The 25470-nt window shown below is 52.4% G+C and overlaps 13 protein-coding genes across 13 annotated transcripts; 6 read left to right on the top strand and 7 right to left on the bottom strand.

The window, feature by feature from the left end:
* Nucleotides 1–121: 121 nt before the first annotated feature.
* MYCFIDRAFT_210195 (uncharacterized protein) lies at nt 122–1489 on the top strand. Its single transcript, XM_007924767.1, has one exon. It carries the CDS (start codon nt 128–130, stop codon nt 1064–1066), a length of 939 nt encoding a protein of 312 aa, XP_007922958.1. The 5' UTR covers nt 122–127; the 3' UTR covers nt 1067–1489.
* A 264-nt stretch (nt 1490–1753) lies between these two features.
* MYCFIDRAFT_171241 (uncharacterized protein) lies at nt 1754–3969 on the bottom strand (the record flags this gene model as incomplete). Its single annotated transcript, XM_007924768.1, has 2 exons — nt 1754–3922; nt 3946–3969. The coding sequence occupies 2 exons, from the start codon at nt 3967–3969 to the stop codon at nt 1754–1756; spliced, it is 2193 nt and encodes a 730-aa protein (XP_007922959.1).
* A 259-nt stretch (nt 3970–4228) lies between these two features.
* On the top strand, nt 4229–5963 carry MYCFIDRAFT_185974 (uncharacterized protein; the record flags this gene model as incomplete). Its single annotated transcript, XM_007924769.1, has 3 exons — nt 4229–4392; nt 4445–5758; nt 5831–5963. The coding sequence occupies 3 exons, from the start codon at nt 4229–4231 to the stop codon at nt 5961–5963; spliced, it is 1611 nt and encodes a 536-aa protein (XP_007922960.1).
* Nucleotides 5964–6556: 593 nt separating this feature from the next.
* Nucleotides 6557–7497, top strand: MYCFIDRAFT_101930 (uncharacterized protein; the record flags this gene model as incomplete). The annotated part of the gene is made up of 6 exons (XM_007924770.2): nt 6557–6578; nt 6751–6815; nt 6870–6920; nt 6972–7091; nt 7143–7329; nt 7388–7497. Coding segments are annotated over 6 exons (555 nt in total), but the record flags the coding sequence as incomplete, so codon positions are not given.
* A 1313-nt stretch (nt 7498–8810) lies between these two features.
* On the top strand, nt 8811–10389 carry MYCFIDRAFT_132034 (uncharacterized protein; the record flags this gene model as incomplete). Its single annotated transcript, XM_007924771.1, has 3 exons — nt 8811–9198; nt 9306–9356; nt 9410–10389. 3 exons carry the CDS (start codon nt 8811–8813, stop codon nt 10387–10389), a joined length of 1419 nt encoding a protein of 472 aa, XP_007922962.1.
* A 204-nt stretch (nt 10390–10593) lies between these two features.
* Nucleotides 10594–11662, bottom strand: MYCFIDRAFT_210196 (uncharacterized protein). The gene has a single exon (XM_007924772.1). The coding sequence runs from the start codon at nt 11387–11389 to the stop codon at nt 10781–10783; it is 609 nt and encodes a 202-aa protein (XP_007922963.1). The 5' UTR covers nt 11390–11662; the 3' UTR covers nt 10594–10780.
* A 3579-nt stretch (nt 11663–15241) lies between these two features.
* MYCFIDRAFT_181649 (uncharacterized protein) lies at nt 15242–16197 on the bottom strand. Its single transcript, XM_007924774.1, has one exon. It carries the CDS (start codon nt 15985–15987, stop codon nt 15832–15834), a length of 156 nt encoding a protein of 51 aa, XP_007922965.1. The 5' UTR covers nt 15988–16197; the 3' UTR covers nt 15242–15831.
* On the bottom strand, nt 15242–16793 carry MYCFIDRAFT_202081 (uncharacterized protein; the record flags this gene model as incomplete). Its single annotated transcript, XM_007924773.1, has 1 exon — nt 15242–16793. One exon carries the CDS (start codon nt 16791–16793, stop codon nt 16137–16139), a length of 657 nt encoding a protein of 218 aa, XP_007922964.1. The 3' UTR covers nt 15242–16136.
* Nucleotides 16794–17026: 233 nt separating this feature from the next.
* Nucleotides 17027–17736, top strand: MYCFIDRAFT_60199 (uncharacterized protein). Its single transcript, XM_007924463.1, has 3 exons — nt 17027–17104; nt 17213–17422; nt 17505–17736. The coding sequence occupies exons 1-3, from the start codon at nt 17047–17049 to the stop codon at nt 17531–17533; spliced, it is 297 nt and encodes a 98-aa protein (XP_007922654.1). The 5' UTR covers nt 17027–17046; the 3' UTR covers nt 17534–17736.
* A 219-nt stretch (nt 17737–17955) lies between these two features.
* Nucleotides 17956–19374, bottom strand: MYCFIDRAFT_193651 (uncharacterized protein; the record flags this gene model as incomplete). Its single annotated transcript, XM_007924775.1, has 4 exons — nt 17956–18018; nt 18156–18210; nt 18486–19042; nt 19321–19374. The coding sequence occupies 4 exons, from the start codon at nt 19372–19374 to the stop codon at nt 17956–17958; spliced, it is 729 nt and encodes a 242-aa protein (XP_007922966.1).
* Nucleotides 19375–20608: 1234 nt separating this feature from the next.
* MYCFIDRAFT_60202 (uncharacterized protein) lies at nt 20609–21907 on the bottom strand. Its single transcript, XM_007924464.1, has 2 exons — nt 21865–21907; nt 20609–21811 (listed from the first exon to the last, which is right to left on the bottom strand). The coding sequence occupies exons 1-2, from the start codon at nt 21884–21886 to the stop codon at nt 21249–21251; spliced, it is 585 nt and encodes a 194-aa protein (XP_007922655.1). The 5' UTR covers nt 21887–21907; the 3' UTR covers nt 20609–21248.
* A 582-nt stretch (nt 21908–22489) lies between these two features.
* Nucleotides 22490–22837, bottom strand: MYCFIDRAFT_133152 (uncharacterized protein; the record flags this gene model as incomplete). The annotated part of the gene is made up of 2 exons (XM_007924776.1): nt 22490–22593; nt 22648–22837. The coding sequence occupies 2 exons, from the start codon at nt 22835–22837 to the stop codon at nt 22490–22492; spliced, it is 294 nt and encodes a 97-aa protein (XP_007922967.1).
* A 1401-nt stretch (nt 22838–24238) lies between these two features.
* MYCFIDRAFT_129973 (uncharacterized protein) lies at nt 24239–24718 on the top strand (the record flags this gene model as incomplete). Its single annotated transcript, XM_007924777.1, has 1 exon — nt 24239–24718. One exon carries the CDS (start codon nt 24239–24241, stop codon nt 24716–24718), a length of 480 nt encoding a protein of 159 aa, XP_007922968.1.
* Between the last annotated feature and the right edge of the window lie 752 nt (nt 24719–25470).

Consider the following 25470-nt stretch of genomic DNA (forward strand, 5'->3'; position numbering starts at 1 on the left):
AGCCGCATTTGAACCCTCTGCGACACTAAGAACCCTTGTTGCCCTCCAAAGCCAATACTGACCATTCTGCTGCATCTGATTCTGCTCCATGACCACCGCCATTCTTTCCTCCGCTGTGCACTCCTTCATGCTCCACCAGCCTTTCGATCAGATGCCCGACACAATTGTCAGCGCAGACCCATGGCGGCGCCTCCACATCCACGAGCAGATGACGCTCAATCACTGGCAGCAAGGCCATGACATACCCATACCCAACCTTCACGACGCAGATTTCCGCATCTTCCACGGTGACTATGAGGACAGCATGCACAATGATGGCGGTCCACTGATTTCACCACCCATGGGCTACGTCCCAGAGACCAGCTGGGCGTCAGATGTCGATATGGGATCACCATCAACTGCAGCCTTTCCAGGCGACCCTTCAGACGCCTACCACACCACGCGACACACCGCGAACCACCACCTGCACATACCTCCACGACACGAGCGGATCACCTCTTCTGTACACAGCCCTCGCAGCTTATACGGAGGCCTGAGCCCACACACCTCTTACGCGAAACTCCAAGAAACATCCTCCTCCATCAGAGAAGAGAGACCAAACCTCACCCGTTCCATCACAGCCCCAGCAGCACCCGACCACCGACCGCGCAGGGCCCCCAACACTTCCGGCACCCCCTCAATCAAGCGTTCCGGCAGCGAGGACGAAGACGACGAATACGTCCCCAGCGAAGAAATCAAACCCCGAGGCCGAAAACGTCAACGCATCCCCCACACCGCCGTCGAACGCCGGTATCGCGAGAACCTCAACGCCCATCTCGACAAACTCCGGCAAACCGTCCCGTCCCTGGCATCCAAGCGTTCGGCCGGAGCTTCCAAGCCCGGTGATGGCCTGGGCGAAGGCGTCAAGCCTAGCAAATGTGAGATTCTGAACGGTGCGATCGAACATATCGGTGCGTTGGGGAAGGAGAATTCTGCGCTTCACACGGAGGTTCAGGCTCTGAGGTCGAGGTTGGAGGATTTGGAGAGCTGGTGCGGCGGGGCGGCGGCGCAGGGTTATGGGAAGTGAATTTGTAGAATGCTATGTTTGGATATTCCGGCGGAAGGGTGGGTGGGCTTTGTGTGAGTGAGTGAGTCGGGCCTTTAGCGGGGGTGTTGTTGAAGAAAGGAGATTTTGGATATGGATATGGGATGGCGAGATCTCGTTAGGTAACTTAACCTTACCTCCTTGCTGGGGAAAATGATGTTATGAGGGATGATGGCGTTGGAATTGGTTATTATTAGGTGGGGAAGGATTCTGGAATTTTTTTTTCTTCTTCTTTTCTATGGAGATACCCGAAAATGCATGCTTGTTCATGTTCAGATCTTGCTGTCTATGTACCACTTTTTATCTTCATCGTACCTTACCTTGTGGTCATAGTGAACACGTATAGTAGTAGTACGAATCGAAGATAAAAGGTCGCCAGTTTCGTCAATGAAAGGGCCTGGGAAGAATTATGCATGTCAGTCAGCAAGGCGGTAAGTAGTAAGCTACTCCTGGACCAAGCTCGCGAAGCCTCAGCCCTGCGTCCGTAGAGCGATTCTAATTTTGCATTCCGAGCGAGAAATCCGAGGCCAGACAGTCTCTAAGAGCCCGCGTCCCTGGACGACACACACATAGACATTTTCATACTTCATAAGAGAAAAACATCCTTCCCATTCCCAAATTTCTCTTTTCTATCAATGCTAACCCACAACAAAGCAGAGCAACGCGGCCCTACTCATCTCTAAAAACCCACCTCCCCCCACCAGCACAGGCCTCCCGAAACCTCTCCTCAACAGCCCTCCTCTCCATCTCCCTCGCCTTCTCCCGATCCTCCTCCTGCTCCTGCGTCGTAGGGAAATCCGTCCTCCAGAACCCCGGCGGAGTATTTCTTCTTTCAAAAGCCTGTCGATGTTTCCCATATTGATGAGCAAAGCAATGAGCATGAGCTTGCGTAAGGGTTTCTTTACGTTTCTGAGAATTGAGTTTGCTGAACATGTCTCGCCATTGGGGTCCGAGGTACATGTCGAGAGCTTGCTCGTCGGTTTTGCCGGAGAGGGCGTTGCCGCCCATTGCGATGACTTTTGATAAGGCGCCTCCGCAGCAGTCGGGGCGAGTGCAGGCGTGTAGACCGCGTCGTTGGTCTCGGCCTCGTAGTGTATCCGCGAAGGCGAAGTCTGTGCCTTGGTATTGAGGGTTGATTTTGAAATCTTCGAGTTTGAGAGATCCGACGGGACGGAGACGGAGAGGCTCGTCTTCGGGGTTTGCGCGAGGGGGCGAGTTATTGGTGCGTTTCAATGGACTTCGTCGTTTTAGAGGAGATTTGCGCTTGATGTTGGAAACGGGTGTGATGAGGGGAGTGGGAGCAGCTGCCGGCTGATTGCGCTGCGGTTGTTTCTTCAGCAGATTCGGAGTTCTTTCAGTGGCAGGCTCGTTAAGCATGTCCTCCAATTGATCCTCCGCTTCCACTGCAGATACTGCCTGGGCTTTCGAGGGTCGTGACGAGATCTGGCTGGATATGTCGCTAGCTTCAGATAGCAATATAGCGTGGCTTGCAGAACCTGTCCGCTTATTTTTGGGCTTTGCTTTGGCCTCTAATCCCTTGCTTCGTGGCACAATTGGAACATTAGTACTGATCTGCTGCAATGGTCCAGTCGTACCGCGGTCGAATAGGCGATCCAGGCGACTAGGCCGTTCTGTAGCACAAGCTCCTGCATTTTGAGGCCACGGCTCAGTTGTGCGACCGTGCAATGGGGCTTCATTTGGTTCAGAACGCGAAGCCTGATCGACGACGCCCCCATCCGAACGTGAAGAGCTATTTCTGGTCAACCGCGGTACCTGCCTGATGGCTTCCTCTGACGTTGCTCGTACTTGTAGGTCCTGGACTCGTCTCGGTCTTCGAGGCGTGATTATTGGGATCAGAGGTCTATCCAGATCTGAATAAATGCTGGCTACGGACGACTGATGTGCAAGCCCAGCATCAGCAACTGGATCCGAATCCAACTCGATCACATTAATGGGAGATTGGTGCTCCTGCTTGATTCGTCTAGGTGGAGTGCCGGCGGTGGATCTGCCTCTCTTACGCTTCAAGCAACGAGCTGAAACGAAGATGGGCTCAAAGTCGCTGCTCGGTTCGTCCTCATTTGACTGCTTCGGATCATCGTCGCTCGATGGTACGATCGTGGTCTGGCTCGAAGGTACGCGAGGATTGGGTGAGTGTGGCTCTTTGGGAGGTTCATCTTCGCCTGTTTGATCGTGTGCTTGCGGTAGTTCCGACGGCAGATCTCCAGTGACATTCAGGGCAGCCTGCTCACTGTGGTTTCGACCCTGTACTCCAACGGCGCATGCTTCTGCAGCACCATCGCGTGCATCTTGATTTTCGGTCCGGTCGCCATTTTTCGCAGTCGAATTTGGGCGTTCGTTGTCTGTCTGGGCTGAGGTTGAAGCTGTAGTAGACTTTCGCTGACGGTCTTGGTGCTCAGCGTATGCTTTCCAGGCCTTTGCGCCATTCTTGTACTCTATTGCCTTTGTGCGGGCTGCTTCGGCCTTCATGTTGGCATACTCAATCTGCTGGTGGCAAGCGTCGTGTTCGGACTTGAGCGATGCAAAGCTCGCCTGCAGATCAGCGTATTTGCGGCCGAGGGCTTCATATTTCTCCTTCAAATCTCGACCTTCCGTTGCCTTCACCTCCTCGGTTGAGCTTGTCGCTGGACTGGGATATTCCATTGGTTGGTCGCCACCTTGCTGAGCGACAGGCCCATGTTTTTGTAGAGACTCGATCTGTGCACGCAATTCGGCTTTCTCTTTCTCAGCATTCTCGAGTCTGATGAACATCCGCCCGATGCTCTGCTCGGCATTCGTAAGTTGTTGCTGGAGGCTCATCTTGGGCCAACGGGAGGGGGGCTGAGCTCCATGGACGCATGAACCCCAGACATATGATCCTCATTCATTTGTTTTTCATTCTCTTTGTGGCATGCGAATATCGGCACGTGTGCAGCGTGGCCTCTTCCTGAAGTCTGGGCGGCGAATCCAAGGCAACGTTCGAGAGAGGACGATCGAGTGACGCGCTTTATTCTACACGCGACGCTTGCCGAGCAGCCGAAGTCCGAAATCCGAGAGCGAGATTACGTAATTGCACCGGACACAAAGGCACGGCACGCCGCACTGCGACCTTCGCTGTTCCGATCGCATGCAGGCTCACACAGCGGAATGGCTAAGAGGGAGCGAGATGATGATGCTGGCGCCTCAGAGGATGTGTTGCCAAGCAAGCGTCCGAAGCTGACCTCTTCAGACCGCTTGTCATCCCTGAGCGATGAGCTGTTGCTAAAAGTGCTATCCTTCCTACCCACAGCCCAACTTACTGTATGCGAAAGGTATGTGACAGTGGAGGTTGCGATCAATCGTAAATATAAGCTAAAGAGCTAGGCTTTCTCACAAATACCGCAAGCTGGCCAGCGATGGACAACTATGGAAGTCTCATTACTATGACCGCTTCGTCCGTCCGAGGGCTAGCAGACTGCCCGGTCTCAAAGACCTAGATACGCCCAACAGCAGTCTCCACTTTGCTTCCAAGGCATCAAGATGGCTGGACGAAGATCATCTCGTAAGAGGCGGCAGTCGCACAAATTGGAAGAAGCAGTATAAGTTGCGGCAGAACTGGGTACAAGGAAGCGCTGCGGTCAACGAGATTCCTGTGGCAGAACGAGAATCCTTACCTCCAGTACTTGTGGAAATGTCAGACGGGATAATATATATGGCAGATCGTGAGGACGGTCTGCGTGCTTGGACAGCGAAAGGCACGCGTGGCATAATTGCGCAGAAGCAGTTCAGGCGCTCGTCGACTTCCTCTCCCCCGACGTCGCTGGCAGTGGACTCGTCCGGTATCGACAGTTCTGTCTCCAGGGTAGTCGTCGGCTTCGAAGACGGTTCTTTTGGCGTTTACATTCTGGATCATCATGGACGAGAGTTCAGCCACAAGTACAGTCATGAACCATCTTCAAATGGTGTCATAACTGCTACGGAGTTACGCTGGCCTTATGCCGTGACGATGACGGCCATGCAACTATTATCAGTTTATCAATTCCAGGAGAGCGATCCAAAGTCAGAAGTCAAAGATCCGCCACGGTTACTGCATTCCATGAAGTCACATACGGTATTACCACCATTGTCAGTGTCGCTCCGGACAACTTCGTCAGCCATCTACGTCTCGATAGCATATTCAATGCCGACTTATCTCTCTGGCTGGACTGTCGGCATACAGGAAGTCAAGATTGACCTCAGTGGCACTCTCATCGACTCCCGATTAGCGTCCGCAATTGATCAGCATTATCGACCTCTGGCCTTTGCGAATCGACCGATGATGTATCACTTGCCAGCAACCAACACTGGACTGCATGGAGGCACGTCAGCACTGGAATTGAAGCATATCCATTCGAAACCGACATCTCTCTCTTACAATCACCCCTATCTCTTGACCTCTCATCGGGATAATACTTTGACCCTGTATCTAGTCACTTCTACGGCAAAGAGCCTGAACATCAGTCCCGGAGCTAGGCTATGGGGCCATACTTCTGCAGTATCTGGAGCACATGTCGGTGGCCGCGGCAAGGCTGTCTCTATCAGCAGACAAGGCGACGAGTTGAGGCTCTGGGAGCTGGAAGGCGGTTTCACAACATCGAGTGCACGCAAGCGACTCCACGGAGACCTATCTGTCAAGGTCAGGCCTAATAATAATGCTGCGCAGGCGGATAGTCCACCGGATCAATCCAAAAGCCTACCGAAATCAGGACTTGACGTCGTGACTCATTCTAGCACTGACACTGGCACGGATGAATCAGAGTTGACCATCAGCCGAGGTTGGATTGGCTTCGATGATGAGAATGTTGTGGTGCTAAAGGAGCACGGCCAAGGGAAGCAGGCCTTGGTTGTTTACGATTTTACATGAGATTTGAAGAATTTACGACGAATGAACAATGCAGTAGGTTGTGGTGCAATGTATGTGGGTACTTTGGATGCCGTAAAGTCAGACGGTGACATGTCTTGCTATCGCCGATATCGCCATGCAATCCTTCTGGTGCCTGAGTGGCTCGTGCCGCACGTGGAGGAGAGTTCAGGGCCGAAGATCCGCTAGCGAACTTGATGTTGAGGACGTTGGAAAAGTGAAGCAGCGAACAAAATGCATGTGAAGAAGAAACACCGCTCAGTGCCGCGCTCTATACGGATAACTTTGAGCACGTGAGTGACAATTCGCGTCAATTCGTAATCAAATCTGTCTCCAGAGCTCCTGCAAGTCGAGCCTTCTCTGGCCGTGCACCGAGCTCAGACCCGCCCGCAAGTGACGTCCGTTTGGTGCGAATTTCAACGCACTGCCGCGTTTGCTTCCACAGCCAACCTCACCAACTCGCCATTCAACCAGAAAGTGCGATCAGCGGCACTGTATCAGCATCATCATCAATCCCTACAAAACTCTCGAAAGTCATCCACACTCAAACAGCAACGACCGCCGACGAAATGGCCTCCTTCGGCGCACCCCAGACCGGTGGCAGAGCCTGCTACAACTGTGAGTCGCCCTGCCCAGGACTTTGATGGCCGCCTACCGCCTACCTAGTAGTGCCAATCGCGCAGAACTTCTCGCTCGCTCGAGCACGAGCAGTGACCGGGAGCAGGCCGCGCCGTCGCCGCTGCCTCGACAATTGCAAGCTGCGTGAAAATTTGAGACTAATTCTTCGCAGGCGGCGACACCACCCACCAAGCCCGCGAGTGTCCAAACAAGGGCAACCCAACCTGCTACAATTGCGTAAGATTCTGGCGCGCTCTTCCCTTCTGCCTCATTAACTGAAGATGATCATAGGGCGGCCAAGGTCACCTTAGTAGGGACTGCACCGAGCCTGCCAAGGACAAGGTACGCATGCTTTCGTTTGCCCTTGAGTGATAGCTGCTGACATCGTCACAGTCATGCTATGCCTGCGGCGAGACTGGCCACATGAGCCGCGAGTGCCCCAACGGCGGCGGCGGCGGTGCTCGCTCTGGTGGCTTCGGCGGTGGCGCTGGATCTGATCAGGAGTGCTACAAGGTAAGCGTCTTCTCCCAGCGACTGGACTGAACTAAAGCTAGTCCTTCGTAGTGCGGCAAGGTCGGACACATCGCGCGTAACTGCACCCAGGGCGGTTACGGAGGCGGCAACTTCGGCGGTGGTCGTGGTGGTTTCGGTGGTGGCTATGGTGGTGGCAACTCCCAGCAGTCGTGCTACACCTGCGGTGGCTATGGCCATCTCTCGCGTGACTGCGTCCAGGGTCAGAAGTGCTACAACTGTGAGTTCGGCCTCTCCTATTCTTTTCGCAATGCCAGACTGCTGATACTCTTCACCAGGCGGCGAACTTGGCCATCTCTCCAGAGACTGCTCAAGCGAGGCCTCTTCCGAGCGTACTTGCTACCGCTGCAAGCAGCCTGGCCACGTTCAGGCTTCTTGCCCAAACTAGACGAACACTTATGGATTTACGACCTTCATCTTGCATAGCGAAAATCGACAGCAGCCTTCACTGGATGAGACGACCCTGAGGACGATGGACAGTGTGTATGGTGGGTCAAAGGTCGTCCAGGTCGGCATTAACACAGGCGTGATGAGCACATTGCTCGCTATGATCAGCCTTTTACGTGATCTTCTAGCCTGGAGGGCTACTTGACGGCGCCCTCAAAAGGAAGATGGGCGAATGTAGCGAGCTGGGAATGGAAAGGCTGGTAGTTCCAGAAGAACAGGCAGAACCATAGCTGAAATGAAGAAGCAAATGGCAAGAGAGTTTGTCTTAACTCGATCCTCGCCAATCATAAGTGGACTTTATCTTTATTAACCTTTTGCAAAGTGTCACGAACTGGCGGTCGTGGATCATAGCTGCCTCAAGTGTACTCGCATCCAACACTCGTCCGAATTTGATCTTCACGAAGACCCATCCCATTGATGATGTTCTCAAACAGAACCGGTGGGCGTGAAAATTGCAAAGAATGCAGGACACAGAGTTCTTAGGCCGCATACCCATATTCTACCGCATACCGTTCCCCGCTTTCGAGAAGAAGAATCGCCATTGATGTTCCGAGGGCTCGCCTTCCGTTCGGCAACATTGGAAACCCTGCTCCGTACACAAGAAATGATTGCATCATTGCAGTCCATTGCACCTCACGTCCGAACATCACCAAGGTTGTTTGCCAGTGGACCAGTGTGACGTTTCGGCTCGGCCTCGGCCAGCCGCGTGGCGTCCGCAGCTCTGACCTCACAGCACGCAACTCGCGTCGATCGCAGCTGTTTGCTTCACGGCTTTTCGCTAATTGTCCTGCAGACGTCGTAGCCAAACCGGTTAAATGATGCGCCTTCGCCCGCCTTTCCGGGCAAGTACGCATGGTGCAGTCATAGCGTAGAGCCTTCCTTCTTAAGGCTCCGGGCCTGATTCCAAGAAAAAGGTTTGTGCCAGTCCAGGTACTGTATTTCGGTTCCGCGACATCAATCAACCATGCCTTCGAATCTCATATGGACGGCGGGCATAGCTGCTGCTTGTGTTTCGACTGCAGCAGCGCAAGCCAACTATCTCAACAATGCCTCGAATCCGCTTTCGAGCTACTTCACCGTATGCTCCTACCTACTGCGTGTTCTCAGATTTCGCTAACAGCTTTCAAGAGGCCTCAATCCATGGCTCCGGCGGTGAACATCAGTATAAGTGAAGATGGTCAAACCGACGGCCTGATCTTCCTAGGTCCATATGGAGCTTCTTACGCCGCAAGTGGAGCCCGGATCTACGATAAAATGGGAAATTTGGTATGGGATGGTTTTGGTGCCATTCCTGCCACTGCTCATAACGTACACGTCTGCCAATACCGAGGATCGCCTCATCTGTGTATCAATCAGTGCATGGATCCGGTGGGATACGGCGTCTGTCAAGCTGCAATCCTGGATAGCAATTATCGCGTTGTACAGACTGTTCATACGGGAAGATCGGCTATGCCTGTGGATCAGCATGAGTTTCAGCTTCTGGATGATGGAAAGACTGCGATTGTCTCGTTCTATCATACGGTTCCCCATGATATGGCTTATTACAATTTTTCTGGCGGTTTGCCGTATGTGATGCAGTCGGGTTTTCAGGAAATCGATGTTGAGTCTGGGGATGTGCTTTTTGAATGGTATTCTCTGAATCGTGAGTTTGCCCAATGCTGCAAGGCGTCAGACACAGCAGTCTAGTCTCTGCGGTTCGCCGTGGAGCGGCATCTTATCTTCACACAGTTGCTAACCAATGTATCCTAGATGTCGACATATCCGAAACTCACATTCTACCAAACTCCAGCGACGTATCAGGTAAGCAGAACGTGCTAATGCATTCTGTCAGCCTGCTCAATGAATACCAACAGGCTTTGGGACCAGCGGCACATCTGGCTTCGATTATTTCCACATTAACAGTATCGACAAGTCTCCGTCTGGCAATTTTCTCGTCTCGGCCCGTCATACACACACAATCTACTACATCAACGCAACAGACCAAAACATAATCTGGAAAATGAGCTCCGAAGGGGATTCTACCTTCCCAATCGAACAAGGCTCCGCAAGCTTCAACTTCAGCTTCCAACACGATGCTCGTATCATAAGCGAAAATGCTACAACCATGGTAATATCATTCTTCGACAATGCCAGCAACGGATACAACCACGACATGGACACATCCCCAACATCTTCCGGAAAAATCGTAGCTATCGACTACGGAAAAGGCCTTGGAACTGCTTCCGCAAGACTCCTCAGTATAACTTACCCTCCACTAAGCACAATCTCCGCATCCCAAGGAAACTCCCAAATCCTCCCGAACGGAAACATCTTCCACGGCTGGGGCGACGTCCCTGCCTTTTCCGAGCACACCCCAGACGGAACCGTCGTCCTCGCCGGCGAATTCTCTCAACCGGGTGGAGGAATGTTCAGCTACCGGGCCTTCACATTCGATAACTGGACATCCACTCCCTCCAACACCGTCCCTTCCGTCTACACCTACGCCCTCAACTCCACCGCTCCAACACACATCTACGCCTCCTGGAACGGCGCTACAACCGTCTCGACGTGGCGGTACTACGGCGCGCAAAAAATCGGGGATGATTTCGAAATCTTGGGGAATTCGAGTAAGAAGGGTTTCGAGACGGCGTGGGTTGCTCCGGGGTTTTATATGTGGGTTATGGTCGAGGCTGTAGCGGGGAATGGGTCGAGTTTGAGGAACTCTAGTTATCAGGCGACTTTTATGCCGAGTGAGCGGATGTTGCCTTCGTGTACGGAGTCCGGGTGCGATGTGCTGCCGACGAGTGGTGTGTATTTTGCTCCTGATGGGTCGGTGTATCGTGGTACGGATTAGCATTGCTCGGTGGATGGGATAGAGGTAGTTCTTAATGTGATATCTGATAGAAAATTGGTGGATTGATGCAGTTTTCTCATCTTGCGTGATCACTGTGTCTGCGTCTGAGCATGAGCATACATAATGAAGCCGATCGAGTGGGGCGAATTCTTCAGGAATGTACATGTGGGATGGGAAGGATTAAATGAGGTCGAGACATCCGGATTTGTTTCAGGCCAGCATGAATTCTATTCGACAGTCGTGAAACTAACGACTCTAGTCTGACCTGCAGACGCTGTATATTAAACAATACCCGAAATCTTCCGTCTCTTACCATGCCCGGACAAATTCTTTCCTCGAACATTTCCACTTCCGTGATCACCCTGGCGCCCATCCCATCTTTTGTCCCCGCCTAAAGCACACTAGACCTCCTCCTCCCCAACGTAGGCCTCCTACACCTCTGCTGCGCGGGCGTATCCTTCAACCTCTCCACAAAAGCCGCCTGCAACTGGCGATGCGAATTCTTCAAGAACCCCTTCACGAAACCCGCAAACATCTTCTCCACTTTCGCATCACTCACAATCTGTACATACCACCCCGCCCCGGAATCTCCCACATGATCTGAATCTTTGGATCTGGTGCCTTCCCGTGACGAATTGTCTCGTAACAACCTCCAGTGATTCGTACTGGTGAAACCTCCCGGTGCGTGCACGGTGATGGCGCAGCCGTTTTGTGTGGGGACGAAGTCGGCGCGGTATTTTACGCTGCCGGACCAGAGGGTTTTTGGGATGAAGGGGAGGTCGTCTTCGACTTCGTAGTACTTGACGGTTTCGGGTTCGTTGTTAAGGGTTTTGGGGTCGAGGTTTTTGGGTTGGGGTGGAGGGATTGGGCGACAGCCACGACAGTCGGGGGATAGGCGGACGACGAAGTCGAAGTCGTGGAGGAGCTCCAGGCCGGTGTCGATGGAGATGTTTGGAGGGAGGGGTGTTGATGAGGTGTGCTGGAATGTTGTTTCCCACATGGTTGCTCTTGAGCACGGCCAATATCGAGATGTGGGAGGAGATAGGTGGTGGTAGGCGGCGTGTAGGTGAGGGATATGAGTTCTCTATGCTCTCCGACACATTTGTAATGCGTGCAGCATGATGTTGGAAGGAGTGGTCAACATGTTTCAAGCGGCAAACTCAGGTGTAGTGGTATCAGGTGGGGAGAACGTATGACGGAGTTGCTCGTTGAGTGCCGGCCGGCCATTGACCAATTGCATGTTGGCGCCATCTACGCCAGCGACCGCTTTTCGTTCGCTGCCACGCCGATGTCATGATGCTCATGACGGGAGAGATGCTGAGTGAAAGTGTGAGGTCCACAGCAGATGTCCCTCGAGATCTCGCATTGGCGGCTCGCCCCGAGGAGACATGGATGACCCGGCAAGGCTTGGCTGCCCAGGGCCTCCTTCTGCCAACATCGTCCTGCCGTGGTATCGATGTTGAGAGAATCGAGAGAATCGACATATGTGGACAATCCTGGCTGACCAGAAGAGGCAGTGCTCGATGCTACGCGTAATGGCGGACTGGGCGTATTGACGTGTGCTGCCTGGCCTTCGCGTGGGTCTTCGGCAGAACCACATGCTCACCGCACCATCAACGAACGTGTGCATCTGAACGAGCACCGCCTTTCCGATCGAGCCGAGCACAGAGGCAGCAACAGAGGGCCTGCTTCTTGGGTGGACGTGGACAGTAACGATGGCTGGAGATAGACTTGGGGGTGCTGGCTGAATAATGCGAGGAGATCAGAGCGGACAAGAGGTGCGGCAGGGAACGCTGTCAGCGAAGATGTTATACGACTGGGCCGAAGATACGCCTTCGGATCCTCAGCGTCCCATCACGATGAATCACTTCATGTCCTGCTTCGGACCAAGCGGCTGTTGGTAGACTTCTGTGGTATGAAGGGTAAGTCGAATAATTTGCTGTGCCGCTCCTAGTTCGGAGTCCAGCAACCCCCAATGGAACGGCACTTGGAACATGCCGTACACCGCGCTACGTCCGGTAACCTCATGCCATGCGGTCCCGTTTGTGATGTGCTCTACGTTGCTGGCTACCATCTGACTAACACCAGGTGACTTGGCGCGAACGTCACTTCGCTCGCATGACACCCGGATCGCACCGACATGCTTGGCCCTGGCGGTGTTCAAGACACTGAGAAGAACGTCAGCATAAAAGCAAATGAGCATCTCGTGGATATGGCTCTGATCCTGCTCATAAACGAGCTGGAGAAGCTGGACACCCGGAGCTCATTACACCCCAAACCCATACACGGCCACGACTCCACATACTTCAACGACTTATCCAGCGAACACCATGTTTGTCTGCTGCCAGTGCGGAAGTTGTATTACAAGCTGCTCCAACTGCACTCGTTGTACGCATCGCCAGTGTAGTGACTGCACAGGCTTCAGTGGCGACTCTGCCAGCTTCGTAGACCGGAAAGATGTGACAGCTTTCGATGCCCCCGTGGTCACGGCCGTGGACGAACGTATACAGAAAATGACTGCCAGTCATACAGCCTTCTTAGCCGAGCATTGCTACTTGCAACACCAACATCATATACTTCGCAAGGGATTTGGAAAACGAAACGGAATTCGCGAACGCAGTGAAGTCAACCATCAAAACTAGGACCATCCAGGCCGCCATCACGCGCTCACAAGGTATTGTAGACACACTGGTCCTGGTGACAGGCATCCTGTGAATTGGAAAAGTCGGCTAGCGATATAGACTCACGACGGCCACACAACAGGTTGGAGAAGCAAGGCCCAGTCCGTGGATGAGGAATTGAGATCTGTAACATGAGATGCATCGTCGGCGTGCCGAGACAGTGTTGTCGTTCGCCGTCTGGTTCTGGGAGCTCTAGCAACGATGTACAGAGCGCAACAAGGCTGTACGGCGATCCGCGAAGTCCCGGAAATAGAGTGACAAGGCTCATCGGCATCTGCACTGTGTTTCTCGGTTGTCTCACAATCACGATTGGGGATTGACGGGCCGGCTGCGACTTTTTATAATCATTGGATCTGACTCAGCTTGAGGGGTTTCTATGCCGCATTGAGGCCAGCAACGAAATGAGGCCAGCAATGAAATGCTGGCCATTCTTGCAGCAAGCTATATTCGGCCGATTGCGTCTCGAGTATCACTCCGAGTGTCCACAGCAAGCTGACGTGTTGGTTTAAAGCGAGCGACAAGCCGTCACCTCCAAGCAATGAGGAGATAACAGCCTTGCTAGACGTCGGGCCGGACCAAAATCGCGGTGATGTCGATTTGAGGCTAATACCATGTGAATTGCGCCAACACCCCGATCGGCGCCATTTCCCTCTCCTGTCCTTGCCAAGGGAGCTTCGGGACCGTATCATCAAATTCGTCATCGACGATGTGCCAGCGATCATTGGTCTGGATAGACACGATTGCACGCTTGCGCTACTCCATGCCTGCTCTCAGATAAGGAGCGAGACTGCCGAGATGCTGCACGGTGGCCAAACGATCCTCATGTCACGATGTCGCTATAACTTCCCCAGCCTCGACACAATGGACCGTCACCTTCGGAAATATGTAAGGGTCATCTTGAGCGATCTAGAGTCTAGACAAGGCTTCTTGTGATCCACGAACAAAAGCCTCACGGAGGGATGAGCGACATGGGTTCCGAGATGGTACCTTCTTTATCAAGCGGATAATTGAGTCTGGTACACGTCAACCAGATTGCGACATGAACTCGAGAGGAAAATGGCATCCATTGCTGATCTTAAAAGGGGCTGATCATGATGTTTGGCACTTATGATTGCATGAGTGTCTGATGCGGGCAGCAACTCAATTTCCACCACAGCAGCTATCGCCTCATTGCATCCTAGGCCTTCCTCGCAACCAGCTGTCGGTCTTCATAGCGATAACAAAACATCATCAACAACTCCCAAATCCAACTTGAATCTTCCTATTCAACACCCCTAAATCTCTACTCCTACTCCAATTCCCACTTTCCCCAACCCCAACCCCCGTCAAATCCCCCAAATGCAACCTCGAACACTGCTCCATAACTTCCTCCATCCCATCCACAACCTTTCTCTTCCCATTCCCATTCCCATTCCCACCCAACAACCTCCCCGCCCTCCTCCCCAAAAACACACACCACCCCATCCCAACCTCCTCCGTAGTCCAAACCTCCCCCAAATGCCTCCCCAGAATCTCCTCATGACTAATCCACTCCTTCCCCTCCGCCCCAAAATACGGAAACCTATGCCTCAACCTCTGAAAACTCCAAACCCAATCCCGAAATTCCCGCTCCGTTTCCCTTTCGAAACAGCGTCGTGGGATCCACGCGTTGGATAATAAATCGAATTCACAACTTTTCGCTATCGCTTCGGATACCGAGGATCCGCAATTTTGAGGCGGCGTCGAAGGGGATGATTGCTGGCAGGAGAGGAAGCCCAGAAAGAAGACTAGGAGGAAGGAGGTGAAGAGGAGGCAGAGTTTCCAGAGGGTTTGGATTCGGGATCTTTGGGCGCGCAGGACGGTTTCGTGTTCGGGGGTGCCGGGGGAGGTGGTGGTTGAGGGGTCGTAGTCGTGGTAGCGGGAGACTTGTTTTCTGGGAAAAGGTGGTGGTGTTAGAGATGGGGAGCAGGTTTTGGGGTTGGGATGGTACCTACCGTGAAGGAATTGCTAGGCGGGCGGGCATTTTGCCGTCTTTTTTCATGATGTTGCTAGGAAGTGTACTCTACGCGGGTCGTGTTTTGGTGTTGTTCATGATGGAAAGGCAAGGTGTTGAAGCTCCATGGCTGTGAAAGCTCGCTTGCAGGTGTCAATAGTCAAAAGAGACAATGGGCAAAGGAAGGGCTGTTGACTTTCAGGAAACAGGGCTTTGCTTCTCTGCTCTTTGTCTATAAGCGCTGCTTACACGCGAGGAGAACGACCTGTGGCTGCGTCCTCACAGTTCATAACGATCGCCAGGAATCAGTGACGTGACCAGTTCGAGGAGAGCACCGACTCTCCAGCAGCCACATGGAAAATCTATGGCAGACATAACATTGCGTTCCGATTCTCCATGATGACTCCATGCCACGATCCATGACCTGCGAGCTGCCAGGTTGAATGGGCATTCGCAAATCCATGCGGTGCTCGCCCATGCTAAGGTGGAGGACATCGGCACCGCCAGAAATTCGAACATCGCTTAGCGTGACGCATGCCAGCTCCAATCAAACATGAAGGAGCTGCTGTTTCCAGCGCACTGGACATGATCAAGCATCAATGCCTTCCGCGTGTGATAATGCTGCATGCCGAATGCGATCGATGTCATGGTCTGTGGTGGCCTGTTCGGCATCCACGCATTACGCGCTGGTATCACGCTGCAAGACTTCCCATCTATACATTCCTGTACGCTGCGGCATAACACTCTGCGTCGTCAACGATATCTCCATGGTGCTGAGCGTTGTGAGAGTCACTCGGTAGCCTGCTGCAGATGGCAATTTTCACCGGCGCGCTGTTGTCTTGGCGGAGGTCGTGCCTGGTGCGGTTTCGTTATTGCATTTCCAGTAGAGTCAAGCTGATACTGGACTCTCCGTAAGGACGTTGCGTTGCGTTGGACCAGTTGCATTGCGATGCGACCTCGAAGCAGTCAGAGTCTCGGAGATGGCAATGCCATGATGCGCCCAAGCAATGATCCTTCACGGGCAGAAGACACCTGATGCGCCTTCACCCCAGAAACATGTAAGACTTTGGCAGGCAGTCATGATAATATACCGCTCAGCGCATGACTGGTGGCCTGGCTTCCTTATTCCATTTGACTCTTGAGCACAACCACTCGACAGCCTCTTTGACTCCGGTACCGGTCAAGGCACTCAACGGCAGGACTCTGCTGTCTCGCACGTTCTGCCCCTTCTCGCCTTCGAATACCTTTCTGACTAAGCCTTCTTTGATCCTCACAACCTCTACGCAGTCTTCTCGATCTTGCTTGTTTGCGAGTACCAGCACGGGTACTCCTTCGGTCGATTCGTTTTGCAGCACGTCTTCCAACACCAACTTGCATTCTCCCAGTCTCCCTTCGTCGTCTGAAGCACCTTTCTCCGAAAGACGCGCAATGTCGGCGTCGCCAATGTCCGTGCTATCAATCACGAAGACAATCGCGTGACAGCTGCTGTAGTAGCTGTGCCATAGATTTCGCAATGAATGTTGCCCACCGACGTCCCAGATGCGCAGGTAGAGCTCTGGCATATCGATCAAGCTGACATTTTGGCCCACTGTCGGTACAGTCTTCAGCTTCGCTTCATGTGCTGGGTTGTACAATGCCTTGATCTGTTCGAGCAGGGTCGTTTTGCCGGCATTGTCGAGTCCGAGCAGGAGAATCGAATATTCTTCCTTGCTGGTCGCGTGGAGGTAGAGTGACTTGACGAGATGATACATCTCTGCTATCGGTGATCGACGTATCGCATTGCTGGTGAAAGCCTCAGTCAGCGAGACGCGGTTTGGTTGTACAGACACTTGGCTGGATTATCTCCGTAGAGCTAACGGCATGTGATTGCGAGCCTGAATTCGTGCCTGACTTTCTCACTTCACGTGACGACTGCCCACTTGGCTTGGCGCTCGAAAATGGGAAGTCACTTCGCTTGATGTTGGAGCATCGACTTCTCCGACCACTGCACAAGACACAGCAACCATGGCGCCAGCAGCAACCGGAGGCAAGAAGCAAAAGAAGAAGTGGTCCAAGGGCAAGGGTACGACTCTCTCCATTCGATCACCAACGATCCCGCGCACCGCCAAATACTGCACTGCACTACACCGCACCGCACGCACATATCGCTAACACAGATTCTCTTCCACAGTCAAGGACAAGGCCAACCACGCCGTCGTGCTCGACAAGAACACCAACGAGAAGCTGCAGAAGGATGTGCAGTCGTACCGCCTCATCACCGTCGCCGTCCTCGTCGACAGACTGAAGATCAACGGCTCATTAGCGCGCAAGGCCCTGAACGACTTGGAGGAGAGGGGAGTCATCAAGAAGGTTGTCGCTCACAGCGCGGGTAACATTTACAGTGAGTACAATCTGTGTCATGCACATCGGTGCAATGTTCAGCGCTTTGGATGGGCTTTGGCTGACACTGGCCTTTTCCCCAGCTCGAGCTGTTGGCGGTGCTAGCGACTAAGCGATTCGTTTCGGGATGCATACTCTGAGCACAATGCAGTATCCATGGCGCAAGGCAATGGGAATGGGATTGCTTCCTACACTAGGAGCAGAGGTATGATGAGGCACGATGTCCAGCGTTCAGCCGTGATGGCGGCTCGAGACAGTGCCAGCCTTCGGTAGCCCAGACAGACAGCTGCCACGAAATGAAGAGACTTGATTGCTACGAACTTACGAGTGCCGGCCCCGATGGTTTCAGTATCAGAGCATACATCCGGTGGCGAGTTGGAGGCACTGTGGTGTACAGCAACTTTCTGCAGAGCCCGCCATATCTACTAACCTTCTGGTCTTCGCTTCCGATGACGATTGTTCTGCTGATCAGGGTCACAGCCACCAAAGTTCCAGTATAAAATATGCTCTCTAGACCTGCACCATTTGCGGGGTTCAAGAGACCGCTCTTGCCTCTCCACGGATTGTAGTAGGCTTCCGTCGAGAAGCATCTCGCGACTACAACAGCGGCCAGTGTCTCGTTACACCAAACCTTTCCGAGTTTGGACGTGCCAATGGTTGCTAAATCAAATGTCGATGATTAGAACCTGCTGAGTGCTAACAGGAACTAAAGAAATGCCGGACCGGCGTCTTACTCCTCGCTTCTCAAGTCCCGAAAAGGCCCACGGCTCCCGATCGATGTGATTACGCCTAAGGACGCAAATAATAGGACTAGCCCACCAGCTTTGGAGACAATTAGAGGCTCGCAAATATACCAGACTCAAGCACAACACCGCTGCAACGCCAAGGAAACCCAAAGGATCGATTCATCGGCAACCATGCACTGGACAATTGCTCGTAAATACTTTCTATAGTCTCAATACTGTCGATATCTCGAAAATTCTCCCCAAACCCCGAAGAACGCAACAAATCAACCACACTACACACACCCAGCAACCCTAAACGTCCCAAAAGCATCAACATACCTCGCACACCTCTTCCCTTCCTCAATCCCAAACCCATCAATATACCCCACCGTCCACGTCCCCTCTTGCATAAAACTCACCGCATCCAACTCCCTCGCCCTCGCCACAGCCTGTTCCTTCGTCCCATAAGAATCCCACAACCAATGCACCCTCTTCACATACTTTTTATGCGCCTGACAAAAACCTTGGAAAAATTTCTTCTCGTACGAAGGAGATGGGGCGCCGCCCGCTAGGATGAGTTTTCGCGAATAGAAAATTTGCGCGAATTCGTCGCGGAGTTGGGAGCTTACGGATAACAAGGAGGGAAGGGGAGACCGTCGGGCGTCTAAAGGTGGTGGGGAGGCGTCGGAGATGAAGGTGAGGATTATGTCTCGGAGTTCTCTTGGGAGGTGGAGGAGGGGGGATGTGAATTTGTTTTTGGAGCGGAGGGATTGGTATTGGGAGTCTGGTTTGGGAATTGAGGGTTCCGTGTTGGAGATGTTTTCGATGTGGATTGGGAGGTCGATGTGGCGATTGATGTAATCCACGGCCCCCTTGCCGACGTTGCGATATGTTGTCTACGAGTTGTCATCATCAGTACTGTGTAAGGTCAAGTTGGATGGGTTCTTGGCGCTCACATGAGGTGCTGTCGTGACTTCCATCTTCGGGTGAGAACGTGCCGGGCTATCCTCGCGGAATTGGTAAGGTTGCAAGTCAAGGTACTGAGCTGAGCATGTGTCTGGAAGACAAAGTCACGGATATGTGAAAGTTGATTGACTACACGACTCCTCTTCAGGGCAGGCGAGCACGCGGTCTAGAACTCCACAGCCTCGGTTCTCCACTCAGCTGAAAGTACCACAACGCGAAGGAGGAGAATGGTCACAATCTGACTTGTACTGTTAAACACCATGTTGATTTCGGTAGTGGCGTTCCAAATGAAGTGCGTCGGGACTCCCGTGATAATGGAAGGGGCCTTACACACATTATTGTGTGCTCCTATTGCGCACTCGCTCCCTGATAGGCCGTGGTTATCTACACAGCTAATGTTGTAGATAGTGTCTTTGGAGGCGCCAAAGATTGGCATTTGAAGTTTGGCTGCTGCGAATCTACATAGTCTCCTCCCAACGCCTTCTTGCCTACCGCATCGCCTCCTTTGCGTAGAATTTAGGATCAGTCATCAGGCATGCAATCAAGATCCCCCACCTCAAAGGCAGTAGCAAGAAGTAAGTTGCCCAGCGAACCAGAGGTCGGATGCAGTATCTGTCCAGGACCGTTTCGCTGATGTAGTTTTTCCGGATATGTTCACCGAGGAAGCATACCCCGAATAGCAACTGCAGGGAAAAAATATAAGCCCAGCTGAAGTGCCATACAAGTCTACGTGATACGACTCGGTAAGTCCATCGTGACCAAGGTTCCTGAGGTCGAATGTGAAGCCAGAGATTTTTAAGAAGTCGAGCTGCTTCCTGGCCATTTCTGACCGGGGTGACTTTGAAAGTGTTCAGTTTCGACACCATCCCACTGGAACAGGTCTCGCATTCGATCGCGTCGCTGTTCATAATCTTCCGGGGTTGCATGGTGCAGGTGCCAAAGTTGATCTCGAAGGGTTCCATGTCCCTATCTCTGGACCAAGTCGTTCCTGGTGTTGACAATTCCATTGAGGGACGATCAGCAATCTCAATACTCCTATCGCTGCGTCAGGTCGGTTGCGAACCCAAGTTTCAAAATGTCGACTTGATCTATTGCCATTGCAGTCATCACTCAAGTCGTCACCAATTCGCAGGAGAAAGATGTTGTTGCCATAGAAGTAACGCAAACTTTCGTCTCGGATTATGGGACATGTCTGAGTTAGGGCAATGAGGCGAGTTCGTTGTGATGGCGTTCCTGTGGAGTGGGACGGGTTTGTGAGAGTGAAGAGCCAAGGCCAGTAGATGCGATCAGATGCGTAGAACTGTAGATATCCTGTACCCTCTTGAATTGCCGACTCGTACGTATAGATACTTCCAAACTCCACGTTGAAGATATTCTCTATTGGAAGAACGAGTCCGTAGATGCGGTTGCGTATTTCTGGAGGAAGGCGCAGGAGAGGATTTGAGCTCCGATTGTCGAAAGCACTAGCAGACTCCATTGTCAATGACGTGAAGAGGCATAGAATGTGACTCGGCCTCATTAAACAAGTAAATAATGTGAAGGCTTGCCAGGCGTTCAAGTAATGAGAGGAGCTCTAAACACGTATAAGTTGTTGGTCGTTCTAGCTCCGCATCCTTTGGCGTAGGAGCTGCAGCCTTGTCGTTCTCGCATCAGGCATACATAATGCAGTCGTGGCAGCTACAGTACAAGTCAAAGCATTTGATAGATGACCATTGGTCTATCTACCATCAGGCAGAAGGCTTTGTTCGTGGCATGCACAGTGCATACATGCAATTCTCGTGGTAACGCGAAGAAGCGCACCAAGAATCGATTCTGCTCATTCGAGGCATGCTTGGCTTGGCGCTGGTGTCTGCGCTGAGCGTCCCGAAGGCAGGTGCATCCTTGCTCATAATGCACAACTCATAGACCATGTCTAGCCTTCTTGTAGCCAATTTATCTATCCTCATCTGCTCATGAAAGCGCGATAGCATGAGGGATGCCACGCGATCGGTACCGCTCTCGTTCTGGCAACAAGCCGCGCGAGCTGTGCCGCAGGACCTGGGTGGTACACAGCATTTGGCTGGTTTGATCCATTACTGTTGTCTTCGGTCCAGGGGATTGTAGAGAACTTTGGAGGTCATAAAGTCCAAAAATGTCTCAAGTAATGTCCTCCAAATCTTCCGGCTGAGCGTGCTGCGACACCCAAGCCGGTGCTCCAGATATTGCTTGAGCTGGCTTTGATGGTTCTTCCTCAGCTCCAGACATCTCTGTACTTCGAATCGGCAGTGGCTGCTCCAAATCTGGCACCATCTGTTCGTCGCCGTCGCGATCCCGTTCCTCCATGCCACTATCCTCTCTCAGCTTGGCAAGATTTGTCGCAAGAGCATCCCGCTGCGCCTCCTTCACAGCGACCAATTTGCCATTCAGCTCCTCCCAGTCCGGATTCCTGCTCTTGACAGCCTTTCCTCGCTTCTTACTATCCGCGATCTTCTTTTCCAGCTTTTCAGCATTTTCGTCGGCTCGCTCCATCCCCTTCTGCTGGCGCAGCTTCTGAGCTCTGGTAAGCTGCTGTTTCTTTTGCTTCTTCTGGATGCCTGAGTTCTGCACGCTGTGTAGCCATGGCTTGTAGTCGCTTTGCTCAGCAGGAGTCTTGCTTGTGAGCAGGTCCTTTGAAGGTGGTGCTTCACCGCGGCGGGCAGCGCGAGAGTGCACTGAGACTTCTGCGAAAATGTTAGAGGTGTTCTCATAACGTTGTGCGATTTTAAATATCTACCTCGCTTCTTTGCCTTGGCCATATCCGCTATGCTGGAGTGTGGATGACCATGTAGCAGCACAGGAAATGCAGGTTCCAGAAAATGTCGAGCCGGAGGAAAGCTCGGCTCAAATCCGGCCGAAATATTTCCGCAAGGTTCACTCCCTTTGCACTGGAAGCCGTCTTGTGAACCAACATGACCTTTCTCGATGCTCGACGCGAAGTCAGCGAAGCCTACGACGTATTAACGCTCTCAATGGGCACTTGAACTCTCCAATACAAGCCAGCTGGAAGCCTAGGCGTCAAGCCAGCATCGATAACAGTACGGCCATGACTTGGACGGCTATGGAGAAGAGCCCGCGAATGCACGCAGACACAAGCTTGAGGTTCCATCGACTAGGAATGATTTACTAGTGTTCATGATGGTCATTAAATGATCATCATCATTGGTGTCTAGCTGGGTGTGGTATACAAAAATCGAAGGGTTCGGTATCCACCCAAACGCCGCGAATAAAGCATTCCCACGCCATGGACCAGTCATTTGCAAATGCTCTCGCAGGATACGACTGAGCCTCAAAGCTTCCATGCACCGCCAATGTTGCATCCTGTGCCAGCTGCTTGGAGCGTCCCCAACCCGGCTGACTCTCTACTCGAAGATGGAATCATGCTCAAAGGCTATACGGCTGCTGTCCCTCTTGTAAACCGCATCGGGATCAAACTCGGTAGTCCCGTCTCTCCTGTACACAGCATCTGAGGCACAGAGTCAGCATTCGATCCAATTTGTTGCTTTGCGAGGCTCCATACCAGGATTAAACTCGGTCGTACCATCTCTCCTGGTCTTATAGACAGCATCAGGATCGAACTCAGTGGTACCGTCTCGTCTTGAAAGCGCATCGGAAGCTTGTGTATTGTCTTTGATGATCTTTAGCTGAATGTTTTCGAACCTCGAAATCGGCACGTTCTTACGGGGTTCAATGACGACCGGCGCGGCCATGGCCACTTGGATCAACGCAAGCGCAAGCATGAGGAAGGTCATGATGGGCACTTTTGATTTGGTCTTACTCGGCAAGTTTGGTTGTTGCAATGCTCAAGTCGGACGGTGAGTGTGAAGATGAAGGTTCCAACGGAGCATCGGACAGTGAGTGTGAAGATGAAGGTTCCAACGGAGCATCGGACAGTGAAGAAGATACATAAGACATGCGGACCGCCAACGTCTACAAGTCTTATCTGAATAGCTCTCCCTCTAGCCGACCTTGCCACGATGGCAGACTCCACGCCGCCCACAACCAACTGGTTACATCGCCCTGATCGGCAGAGATTCGCGCTGACACGGCCCCAACCAAAGATGTAGCGGAAGTCCACTACCCACCTAGGAACATGCGTCTGGAGCGCGTGGCCATCCCAAAAAATCCCAAATGACTTCAAGGCTCACCTACCTGGTTCAGCTTCTCCGCACTGGTAGCTGCATACCACTGTTACGGCAACGGCGGCATTTAGAATACTTCTCAACGACATCCTGCATCAGGAACAAACAACGGGGATCTGAGGACTCGCGTGTGAATGGCGTCAAATAAGCAAAGCTGATCAATCCGACAGAAATATCCCACCGAGGCTGAAGTGGGTAAGGTGTAGCTTTGCTGGACGAAAAAGGCACAGCTTTTTCAAATGTGGCCAATGGCTGAGGGCAAATCGTGTTGATCCTTCGGTTTCGATCACGCAAAACTTGCCGTCATCGAATCCCTCGGTGTGCAACAGTCCCTGTTGCAACTTCCATCCATGCCGAATCTGCCAACCGGAAAGTGAGAAACAGCCCGAAGGATCCAAGAGGATCTTCCGAATATGCCGATCTGAAGGATTCTTAGACTTCGCGCCGGTCCGCTTTATGCTTCTCCAGCAGCGTGCGGCTATGTCCAGCCACATGGTCATCAAACGGCTTAGGGTTGTTGCTCAGAGTTCGAGCTCGTGGTGCGGGCAAGAGATGCAGGGGCAAAGTCGTGTAGCGGAGCTCGATTTCCAAGCTGCTAGGCATCGAACACACCCCAGACACAGTAAAGATGGAGCTCGATGAGGAGATCCCGTTTCTTGAAGAAGAGAAGAGGAACAGACATCCGGAACTGGGAAGTGAGAGATCAGGATTGCCCAAATGCCCAAGAAAACAGCAAAGATGGCTATGGATATCTGTCGTCACGAACGCGATACTCCTCAAAGCATGTCTCTTTCTGGTGTTCTTGCTGGCGTTTAAGCAGACGAATGACGATACATCCACAATTCCTGAACCATACTGTAAGGCATAAATTACTGAAGTGACAGCCAAACTCTCCTAACACTCCATCCAGCTCCAGTCAACAATGCAATCGAATACGAATACCGCAGAATCGTCGCAAATGACACAACAATGGTCGGAAAACCAAACCCAGCCTGGGAATCCCGCATGTCCAACCTCCTCAACAACACCTTACTCTCAATCTCCCAAACCGAACTCGACCTCGCCAACACAACCTCCATACCCTTGAAATCATCGACCCGGCAGTACGCCGGCGGTTTAGGCGTAGCACACAACATCCACTGCGTCAAAAAACTCAAACAATTTTTGTATTTCCATCATTTCTACCCAGAAGTCGAAATCGGGAGTTCACATTATGAGTATCTGCAATATCACGCGGATCATTGTTTGAATTTCTTGTTGCAGAGCATGATGTGTCATATGGATACGAGTTTGTATACGCTTGTTTGGGTGCCTGGGGAGGATGGGGAGACAATGGTTGTGAAGCATCGAGAACCGGGTGTGCAGAAATGTGTGAATTGGGACAAGGTGCAAGGGTGGATGCGGGAGAGGGCGGTGAGTAGCGAGATGATGGTTGGACCGGGTGGGTAAGTGAAGTGGTAGAAAGATCACGTCACATGTCCACGCAGCAAGAGATTCCAGCGTTCAGCAAGCGCTGTTGGAGGTGAAGGCCGGTGCCCGACGGCCAAACGACCAGAAAGGCAGAAAGCCAGACGGCGGCACTGTCCCAGTTGGCAGTGCCGGAAGCTGAGGATCGAGGCACATCGCACTCATCACCACTTTCCTCGCGATGAAGGACGCGGGCGGCGGCACCCTTACGGCCATACCATACCAGCATACTGTATACAGAAAGCCGCTCTACGGAAGAATCCTTCAACTTCCCTTTGCCCAGCAAAGTTGGTACACATCTTGCTATAGAGAAAAGCACATGCAAAGTGGTCCCGGACTTACGGTGACCCTCTGTAGATGACTATCCGGGGTTGCGTCAGCCCACTTCACCCCTCTTACTATCCAGCCTTGTCTCGGCTTCCTGTATATGGCAGTTTATGCACAAGAGCCTCTGTAGGTCCCCGCGACCGCGGAGTTGAGTGCGACTGACGAAACCCCGGATAGGAGTCTGGTATACGAGTTGACTGTTGACGTTCCGTGCCCTGTGTCATCATCATAATGTATACAGGGTACCACCTGCATACAAGAAGATACCAACATCCCCAATGATCAGAAGTCTCAGCGTTGAGGTTTGCGTCCGCAGCACAAAGTTTGAACTTTGCATTCGACTGGTCATAGACGGCGCCGGAACGCCGCAACAAGCCCTGCGAGATACTGAAAGCTGCATGGCTACT

This window comes from Pseudocercospora fijiensis, assembly GCF_000340215.1.
Source record: "Pseudocercospora fijiensis CIRAD86 unplaced genomic scaffold MYCFIscaffold_2, whole genome shotgun sequence".
Taxonomy (NCBI): Eukaryota; Fungi; Ascomycota; class Dothideomycetes; order Mycosphaerellales; family Mycosphaerellaceae; genus Pseudocercospora; species Pseudocercospora fijiensis.